This window comes from Panthera tigris (assembly GCF_018350195.1).
Source record: "Panthera tigris isolate Pti1 chromosome A3 unlocalized genomic scaffold, P.tigris_Pti1_mat1.1 chrA3_random_Un_scaffold_61, whole genome shotgun sequence".
Classification (NCBI taxonomy): Eukaryota; Metazoa; Chordata; class Mammalia; order Carnivora; family Felidae; genus Panthera; species Panthera tigris.
The window spans coordinates 182,952-193,492 of NW_024962147.1; the positions used below are offsets into that span (position 1 = coordinate 182,952).

Below are 10,541 nucleotides of genomic sequence, written 5' to 3' on the forward strand. Positions count from 1 at the left end.
CACATGTAGGGTTTGACCTCTTTACATGTTTTTTGGCTAATGCAATTCCAGAGTTTGAACTAGAAAACTTAAAGTTTCAAATATTTGGTAAAAAAAAAAAAAAAAAAAAACTCCAAAAGAAAAAACAACACCTCAATAAAAGAAGCAGGAAACAAACCTTTTCCTTTAAAGTGTAGAAAGCAGCCACTGTCCTGGGGCAGGTAGTAGTCCTGGAAATTGTTACACTTAAGGACATCTAATTTCAATGGTTGCTGCCATTCCTGTGAAAGTAACTTCAACCTCTAAATCTCAGTAATTCTGAGGGGCTGTCTCTTCTTTTTTACCCAAATTCATTATACTGAAATTAACCTGTTCTCTAAGAGGAATTTGGGAGGAGGGCTGGCTCTTCTCCTTCCTCCCACATACAATAGCTGATGACTCTGTAAGATTTCTTAGTTCAAGAAAGAATATGAGAGTCTGTACACCATTTAAGTTGCTGTAGGAAGTAATAGAACCAAACCAAACTCCTGGGCTATAAAAAGAAGAAGGCTTTAATATAATAATATTCAAATCTAGCTTTTACTATTTAAGATAAATATTGCCACTCCAAAGTAGGGGTAAAATAGATGGGAGGAAAAAGTGTCAAGGAGATGGGATTCATCACAGCAAGTGTCCAAGCTGCTGAGGAAAGGTTGCACTATCACTGGACATTCACTCAGTCCTGAGCTTGATTGTGGCCAATTCTTCTTGTTCTTGAGTTCCACTGGTCAGTTAGGATTGGGGCTCCAGCTGGCAGGACAGGATGTAGCTAAAGAGAGAATGACACCTGTGAGTCGACCAGGAGCTACAATTCAGGTGTCTCTCCCAGTGTTTTCCCAGTAGCTGGAATCTGGTGTTCCAGTGATCACCAGGAAACAAGGCTTGAGGCTGCCCAGGGAGCCATGGATGCAGGATCCCTAGAGTGGCCACCAGAAAGAGTCCACGCCTTTGCTCAGCTCCTGATGGGCCTCACCTCTCATCCTCACTGAGTCGCTCCACAGCCTGGAACCAGGCTCTAAACTGCTCCTTCGGTTCTAGAGTGTAGTTATCTGCAGCCACCTGGAGGAGCATGATCTCTTTCATTACTTCGTATTCCTAGGCCAAGAGAAGAACAGGATGCACACAGAGCCTGGGTGGGTTGAGCAGTGGGATAGGGGACCAGTCCTAGGTCTTTGCACATGTGGCAGCCTTCCTTCCCTGATAAATTCATCCAGTCTCAACCTGTTCGCAGAGGTGAGTATAAATAGCCCCTCCTCCTGCAGGAAGTTATCCCTGATGCCACTCCCCTGACTTCACTTACCAGATGGATGGGTCTTACACTTTTTCATTATCAAACTATTCCAGTAAATGTGTGATGGAGGGGATGAAGCCAAGAAATATTCTTCCCAGGGGCATCTCTGGTATCCACTCCCCTACACTTCCCTAATAGGAAGTGCCACAAATGCTCACCTTAGTTTTTTTCTTATGGTTGATCTCATCGCCCTAGAAAGCAAATAGCCAAAGTCCATCAGAAAGAGCCCCTTGTTATTGCTTGTTCCTTATACACATCCTTTCTCATGTTGTTCTCGTGCCAGGACACACTAGAAGACTGTCCATACACAGATAACAGGACTGGGATATAAGCCAGGCTCTGGGGTCCAGAGAAAGGAGGACATGGGGTGGACAGTCAAGCACCTTATAGCACAACCCTCTCTGATGACAGAAGGGGAGGCTGAAACCTCTGGGGGGAGGGGGCTGTTAGGCTATGTAAGTGCTTGCCGATGTGGAGGTGCCTGACTTTGCTCTCCCCCCATAAGCAGCCTGAGAGGGAGAGGCTGAGGTCAACTCAGACAAACTTCATGCAGCTTTGCATTCAGACAGTCTTGGGCACCAGGACCAGTGTCATAAGTGCAAACTCCCTTCACTCATCACTGAGATGAGAAACTCTAGCTCACAGGGGTAGCTGTGAAGCTCTCATGAGGGGAGGTTTGCCAAGTACTGAGGTCTCAGGACTCATTACAGGGGTTCTCCACTCCCAAACCTCAGGATTCTGGGCCCTCCTACACAATCTAGAGGTTCACTCACCTTCAGATAGTCCTCCATTGCAGTGTCCAGCATCACCATGTCAGTGAGGAAAGTGCCAAGGAAGGGGACAACACCCTGTGTCATTAGAGTAGGGGTGGGATGAGTCCCTGCTCTCAGGTGCACACAGGGACCCTCCCTTGAAAATGCTTCAGCCTCCTGGTCCACCCCAGGTTCTCACATGGAGCAGCCTAGGATCCCTAGCAGCCGCCTCTCAATTCCCCCTTACCCTCACCCTCCAAGGACATCAGACTTCTCCTAATCACCACCAGGGCCTGCTTTTAGAAAATCAAATTGTATGTAGTCCTAGGCCCCTCTCCACCCACAAATCCATTCTGCATCCAGCTGGATAGACCCTCCTCCCAGTCACTTTAAAATAAGAGTTTTGGAAGCTGTGGCAACAAGAGGAGGAGCTGGAGTAGAAAGGTCCACCTGTCTTGATCTGGAGGCCTCCAGCTGTCAGAGAGGAGCCCTTCTCCTCTCACTCTGGAGGCTCTATTCCCCAGGAACACTCACCTTCTTCTGCAGCCTTTTCTGGGCTCTCTGGCGGCTCATCATCAGGGTGGCCCATTTAGATGGCCGCTCCTGCAGGGGCAAGGACAAGTTCATTGAGACCATAATATCCTCAGTCCACTCCCCCCCCCCCACCATCTTTGACTTGAGACCCTGGACATCTGACCCAAGTCAGCTGGTACCAATGCTACATTATCCTTAAACATGCTGTGAGTGATTCTAGCACAATCTCAGCTCCAACATTCACTCCATGTGTGACCTTGAACTTGCAGCCTGGCCTTCCTGAGCTTGTTTTCTCATTGAGAAAAGTGAGAACACCACCTACATCACATGGTCTTCTGAGGACTCAGTGTCCTATTACTATCATTATTGTTTCCCTCCACCCATCCCAACCCCACTACTGAGCAGAGGGCTGTCCTCTGGGCTCTCAAGCTGTATACAGGTCCCCATCTGGACTAGCTGTTAATATGGAGAGACAGGGTGTCTATAGCATCTGGTTGAACAGCACCTTCTTGCTCCACCCCCAATGGAATCTTCACCCCAAACTGTAACCATATTCATACCAAAGGCTTCACCTCCCCAAGGAATGCTTCAGATCATTCCCCTACACAGCAGTCTTTCTTCATCCACTCAGGACCCTGTTCCCTCAGGCCCCACCCTCTCTCTTCCCAAACCTCCTCCTCCCATGATACCTTCAGGAACAGTTCCCTTCTCTGTGGGTTATCTTCAGTGCACAGCTTTTTAAATTTTTGAAAGCTCTTCCTGAATAGAGGAAAAAATGGCAGAAAAAATTATAGGAATCATGTGGCTTGAATGTAAGTCCCTCTTATTTGAGTACTCCAAAAAGTCAAACTGCCAGTATTAGGGTTTTCTCTGGATTCCTCTGAGAACTAAGGTGTTTGTAGGACATGGAGGGAGCTCTCATGTGAGTCATCCAGTGCCACCATTTCCATATTAATTGAGCAACTCTGTTTCAGTCAGGTGTGGTTTCAATTGGGCAGAGAGTTTTGTTGCTGTAAAGTAAGCGCTTGATAATATTTAATTTGGGTCAACTCAGTGCGTGATATTTAAGAAAAAATATTTCTGTAGCTGGAGTCAGGGTGGACTATTCTCCAGGGTGGGTTATAGACCTGTACACCAGCCCAGGTTCTATTGCCAGGGTTTGCTGCCTCCCAGGAGGGTCCCAGTTACTGAGGGGGAAAAGATGTGCATATGGGAAATCCCTCATCCACCCTGATCCTTCTATGGAGAGAGGCATACTCACCTGGAAACTTTCTCCCATGTCTTCTTCAGAGAGTAAATTGAGGCACTCTGCAGAGCAGAGAGGATGGCATGCAGTGAAGAGTAGTTCCGCATGATTTGACAGGCCTGGGGAGGGAAGAGAATGAGTGGTCATGTGGGTAGCAGGAGTCCTATTTGCTCTAAAGTATCAGTCTCCCTCAGTTTAAATTTTCCCTCCAAGATGACAGATATCCAGGTGCCTGCAGAAGGGCACATATAAGACCCAAAGAGTAACACTGCTGGGGAGAGGGAAGATTTTAGCTCATTCCAAGGAAGGAGCCAGGTAGGAACTGAGCGTTCCACCATTGGGACATGCAAGTAAAGGTCAGCATGTCCCTGGAGGGAAGAGCCTAGGGACTGTGCAGACCCTAGGGCTTAGACTAGGGACTCCAACCCTGAGAATTGATAAAGGAAATATCAGTTTCCAAGGCTCAGAAGAGTGACTCATCTTGGCCTCCCATAAAATACCTTGGCCACCTTTATCCAGTGCTCCACCACCATGGCCCTGTCCTGGGCTATCATTCTTGGGTTTCCAAGGCAGGTGGTGATGACACAGTTGACCACACTGTTAAATTGGGTGACGGTAGCACAGACTGTGGGTGCCAGGTGCTCATTACCAGGCTTATTCCGCTTGGACCAGATGGAGCCCAGGCACTGATGAGGCAGCACCTTCTTGAACAGCTCCTAGAGAATGGGGTGGGGAGGGTAGGAGTGTTCAGCCAGCCATTTCACATTCAGGATTAGTGTCCTAGGTAGGAGGTTACCAGGTCAGAGCTTTAGTTCCTGAAGCTGAGAATGTGGCCTGAGCCTGATTGGAATCCCTGGATTTCATTCCATTCTATTTTCACTGAGGGAGTCAAGTACAGGAAGACCTAGGAGTGAATACTGGCAGGGAAGGAAGGAGAGAATTTGTACCCTGGTCATCCTTGCTAACCCCAGCCTCTAGATGACAGTTCAATGTGACTCCTCACAAGGGGGCATTTTCCACTCCACCTGTTTTTCCCTTTGGTCCTACTCTCCTTTCGATGCACATTCCCCCATGACAGTTACAACCATAGGTTTCTCTGTTTCCCCTTGTAGTTATGTACATGTCAGATGCCTAATAAGTGCACAGGGTGTTAAGACTCCAAGGAAGATGGGTGGGTGACCCATGGACTTGACTGCACCCAGTGAGCTGTCTTCCTCCACCTGAAGGACCAGGGCCTACCCATTTTTCTAGCTGTTCTATCTCATTTAATCTACACAGTAACTCTGCATCAATTCTTATCAGTGCCTATCTCTACAGTTTGCAGCTGGACAGTGAAAGCTTGATTTAAGGACCTTGGCAGGGTAACATGGTTGATAAGTGGTCGAGCTGAAATTTGGACCCGGACTATAGTAGTCCACATCAGGGAAAGGCAGGTCTGGGTTAGCTGACGGCAAAAATGTAGAAAGTGCCCTGCCCTGTCCTGCCCTGAGAGCCCAGCTTCTTACCGCATCTATGTACGTTAGCTGCTCTGCCACCAGCTTGGGAGGGAAGTCCATGAGGCTGGGCTTCTCCTCATTCAGCTGGTTCTTTGGGGTCACATGCCCGTGGCAGGAAGGCTCTGGCGCTGGAGTTGGCTCTGTCTCTATTTTTAGAGCTGGAGTTAAAATTCTAAGTAAAGCTGATGATTGAGCTGATTGTAGCTGTGGACCTGGCACATATGCTGAAGAAGATGTTAGCACTTGTTCCAGTTCTGGAACAGCTGATGGAGGTGATGCTGGCTCTGACGCTTGAGGTGATGGTTGAAACATAACTGGCGCTGTCTCTAGTTCCATAGTAGACCCCTTTTCTGGCTCTGCAACTGGAAGGAGCCCTGGGGCTGGCACTGGACCAGGATAAAGAGAAAGGTTCATCCACATAACTGACTTTCCAGGTGCCTTCCCAAAAACAGGACAGGTACCATTGCTTTCAAAACAATATTCAGCCCATGAACCCCACCCCAGTTAGTCTTCCCAGATTTTAATCCCCTTTACCATCTGACTCTGCCTCAGTGGGCTCCAGAGTTTCCTGATGCACCAGGATAAGGGCGGTGTGGTTCTTCAGGTTCCAGTCATGCAGCTTCATATCCACATAGGCTGTCTTTACTTTGAAACTGGTAAAATTCAGAGACTGCCAGGTATCCTGAAATTTCTGGTCAGGCCATGTACTCAAGATGGGAGAGAGGGTGCTGGGTAGAGTCATGTGTGGAGAAGCATCAGAGGCCTGGCCTTTTATTCCACACTGTACTCCCACAGCATCATTATTTCTCTATGGATCCCAGAGGATGGCCCAGCCCACTTCCAACCCCGCCTTTGCAGTGGAAGGCCTAGTCATCCAGAAAACCTGTGTGAGTCTGGTTTTTTCACTGATACTCTTCTCACCACGGCCTTGGGCATAGTCAATGCCATCCTCAGTAAAGACCAGTAATAGGGCTTACGTTTGAGGCCGATTTATGAGCAGTCTTCTCACTACACCTTCTGTTCTTGGCCCTAGTTGCTGTGGTAAGCAGAGGTAGATATGGAGAGAAGCAGGCAGAGCCAGATAGAACAGTAGAAGGGATGGGTCTCTTAGGCACCAACTGAACCCAGACTGTGCTTTGCTTCCCAGTTTTGGGGCCCCATCCACAGCTCTCTTTGACTCATTTGCTTCTTCACAGGAAGCCCCCAAACATAAGCCCTCCTATGGAAATCAAGAGATCTGTGAGTTCCATGGTTCTGAAAGTCCTCCTCCAGCCACAACCCCTAAAGTCTCTTATGCTGCTCTGTGGATGCAGGAGGCCCTCCTACTGAACCTGAAGACCTGAACATGAGTATGTTTACTTGGTCTTGTAGTCTGTCATAATGGTCAAATAAGGGACAATCCTTTCATACCCAGAGGACGCCATGAAAATGTCACATATAATGAACCAAGGACATGAGTGTAGAGTGATTGCCTACTCTCTGACTAGAATTGACACCAAGGCATTGTGTCTACTTTATTCACTGAATTATCTTAGTGACTAGAAAAGTGCCTGCATTACTAGGTGATTAACATATACTGTTGATTGAATTAACCCAACCAGTACTTTTCAGATAACTGTGTGGGCCATGGGTGCCTCTGCCTGTCCCCCAGCAAGCCCTAGTCTGGCCATATAAAGGAAAAATACCAAGCCCAGCTAGATAGAATCTCAGAAGTCCTTTGCAAACAGGACAACTTCTGCTTTCCATGTCCTTTTCTAAATTCAGAAGTGCCACAGGCCTGCGAGGGTTGAGGTTGAGAGCTTCTTCACTGGAGAGAGAGAGAACTATTAAACCTAAAGATACTCAGCATGTCCAGCAGCCCTTTCTACAGAGTCAGGCACCAGATAAGCCCATGCCATGTTTTCTCCCATAGTTTACTACAGTTGACACTGTGAGGTTCATCCTCTTACCACCGCACTCCCAGAAGAGGAAAGTGAAGCTCATAGAGGTGCAGTGACATTCCCAAGATACACAAGTAGTAAATGGGAGGCTCCCCCCTGTGCTGTGTATGAGGCAAGCACTCACCTTTTGAACTGCTGTCCCAGGACTAATTGGGCCATGGGGAACACCTGGTATATGCAGAAAATGGTTGTGATGTTTGAGATGTTTCTATCCTGGAAAGGTGATTGTAGCAGGGACTGTAAAAAATTTTCCATTGTGCCTTCCTTGAGCTTCAGCATTGTACAGGCCTCATCCAGGGACAGGGTTGATTCCTTTTAACACCGGGTAGACAAGGAGGGGCATGTAGTCAGCTTCAATACCATGAACTACCAGGAAGATCAGGGTCTGGTTCTCAGACCAAAGACCCCCATCCCTTTGGGAACTTGTGAAAGAGAAGGGACTCGGGTGCCCACACAGAATAAGGTTCTAGGCTTAAAATTGCAATTGGTTTTATGGGGGAAATGATAAACCATTGGTAACTTCCAAGCATTCTCTTAGCTGAGCAACAATAGCACTTCTTTTAATAGCCTATATTAAGAGCATTATGCCAGTGAGTCATCAGTAAACATCCCTACTGTAGATATGAGAAAACAGAGGGTTAGAATTTCGAATGCTGCTCAAGATCATATAGGTTAGTCCTGAGAATTGTCAAAAGCATGGGCTGCATTTCCTCTAAGCTAATGAGGCTTGGTCTGTTCCTGATAGGGAGAAAGTTTCTGGGGGAAACCACCTTCTTCAGCAGGCCCCAGGGAGCCAGTCAATTGTAGTCTGGGTTCCAGGCTTACCCTGATCATCTCTGGGTCCCGAGAAAGGACATGAATCTGGACCTGTTCTCACCCTATACCAGCACTTGATGTTGTTGCTGGACTGATGCACCTGCTGCTTGTCAAGGGAGATGGAATTTAATCCTTAGAGCAGCTCATCAAAGATTTCCTGGGTGAAACTCTTAAAAGACAGAGGCAGGTATCTCAGCCAGGAGGCATCAAAGTCCTTCCACCCAATTAGTGCTTCCATGTTATGGCAGATCTAGCAACCTAAAACATTCTTTTAGGACACTTAAGATTTTCCCTGCATCACTGTTGACATGAAAACAGAATTGAATCCTGTCAAGTTCCAACAGACTTGAAAGGCTGAAACAGTGGCACACAACCTCCTTTATGGAATATTATGAAGACATATAAGAACACAGCTCATGACTTGGTGGGCCTACAATAATTTAATGTGTTCTGAGAGACAAGACATTACAGAAACATATAGAATGGCTTCATCCCACCCTTAATTTTGTGTTAAATCACCCTGTTTTGTGTGATGATATGTAAGGGCTTGGAGAAGTTCTGCAAGGACAGTGGAGCTGAGTGCTACCCAGGATATCTGGGGCAAGTAGGTAAAATAATAAAACAGCAGTAAAATGCAAAGATACTCATGGCCTCATGAAAAGTAAAAAATAAATAAATAAATAAAAATGATTAATTAAAAACATTAAATATGTTCTCTATCAAAATATAAAAAATAAAATACATACACAATACATGCATTCTCTACCATTCCAACATATGTAAAGAGTGTCCTCCTACCTTACCACATAGCTGGTGGCAGAGGTTTGGATATTCAGATTATTTTGTGGTTGGGCCTGTGGGACGCTCATGTGGAAATACAATGTGAGGGCCTCAGGTTTGGCCCCATATTTATGTGCAGGCCCTGGGTGTGAAAAACCCTCTTCCCATTCTTACCTCAGAGCAGCGCTGATTCTTGGTATCCTTCTGCACCTGACACTTATCTAGGGCGCTGCCGTAGTTGAAGCCATGGACCAGCTCCTCAAAGATATCTTGGGTGAAGCTCTGCAAGTACAGTGCCCCGTAGTCGGGCCAAGAGACCTTAGGGTCCTCCCTGGACATTGCCACAAGGGGACATCCCCATTAGAAATTGTGTTCTCTACAGTACAGGCTAAGAGGGGAAGCTGTAAAGACATCCAGCAAGGAGGAAACCAGAAGAAACTCTAGGGCTCGTAATTAACATATAGGTAGTTGAACTTGGTCCCCAGCAATTATCGTCTCCTGCCTGCCAAGACCTGGGGTATGAACATGAGAGATGTGCTAGGCTTTCAACACCTGACATCTTGCTTCTGCTCATGAAGGGCATAGCCCTCGTCCTCTGTCCCCTCCCCTGATCTCTCTCTCTCTCTCTCACACACACACACACACACACACACACACACACACACGAGGGGCAAGAGGTGTAGGCCTGCTCTGGGCAGGATCAGAGTTGTGGCATGCTCTCCAGTGGGCTGCCCTGAGCTACCTTGTGTTACCTGTGAGCGCCTCCTGCCAAATGACCAACAGCTTCGGAGATGAGGGCTGAGCTGATGTCTACAGTGACATAAAGGTTTCTCACTCTGGGCTTTCTTAAGCCCACATATCCTGAAAATGGGGATACAGCAACAGAACATTTTGTTCTCTAGAGTGACTCTGGGCAAGTGAGCTGGAAAGCAGGCCATCTCTAGAATGTGGGCACCTGGTTACCAGAGTTCTAAGTTCTGTTGAAGCCTATCACCAAGGAAGTGAAGTCACTTTTTCAAGATTCCAGTACCTGGGGCCCTTCTTTAAATGAGACCTATCTAGAACCCCTTATTGATAGTTGACTGCTTATCTTTCTCCTCCAATGTCATCTCCTTAACTGTAAACAATGAGTCAAAAATGCCATAGCCACAACTCCCTGGAAATGCAAGTAGGGTTCTAATTTTGAGGATACAGAACTGAATTCAGCTTTTTTTCTTTGTTTTACCAGTTATATGTCCTAACTCAATGTGTCTCTCAAGTATTCCATAGTTTCCTAATGTGCATGTTGGGATCAGGCTAGAATATACTTCCTAGGAGCCTCATCGGGTGTAAATGGATAATATATGGATAATATTTATAATATGTGTGGGCTGGGGCACCTGGGTGGCTCAGTCGGTTAAGCGTCCGACTTCGGCTCAGGTCACAATCTCGCGGTCTGTGGGTTCGAGCCCCGCGTCGGGCTCCGGGCTGATGGCTCAGAGCCTGGAGCCTGCTTCCGATTCTGTGTCTCCCTCTCTCTCTGACCCTCCCCCGTTCATGCTCTGTCTCTCTCTGTCTCAAAAATAAATAAACTTAAAAAAAAATTTAATATGTGTGGGCTGTTGTCCAGTGTATCTGAGGCCCAAAATCAAGTATGGAAGAATTAAAAAAAGGGGCGGGATGTGGCAT

The 10,541-nt window shown here is 47.0% G+C and overlaps 1 protein-coding gene across 2 annotated transcripts; it reads right to left on the reverse strand.

The window, feature by feature from the left end:
- Positions 1-606: 606 nt before the first annotated feature.
- Positions 607-9,853, reverse strand: LOC122236187 (ral guanine nucleotide dissociation stimulator-like). Of its 2 annotated transcripts, none has more exons than XM_042977078.1 (13): positions 9,626-9,853; positions 9,048-9,155; positions 7,402-7,589; positions 5,872-6,065; positions 5,347-5,723; positions 4,342-4,557; positions 3,857-3,960; positions 3,285-3,354; positions 2,596-2,664; positions 2,083-2,157; positions 1,468-1,500; positions 992-1,113; positions 607-787 (listed from the first exon to the last, which is right to left on the reverse strand). In XM_042977078.1, the coding sequence occupies exons 1-13, from the start codon at positions 9,809-9,811 to the stop codon at positions 751-753; spliced, it is 1,779 nt and encodes a 592-aa protein (XP_042833012.1). In that variant the 5' UTR covers positions 9,812-9,853; the 3' UTR covers positions 607-750. The 2 variants fall into 2 exon arrangements, with proteins under 2 accessions (XP_042833012.1, XP_042833013.1); XM_042977079.1 differs by having other exon boundaries at positions 9,616-9,704.
- Between the last annotated feature and the right edge of the window lie 688 nt (positions 9,854-10,541).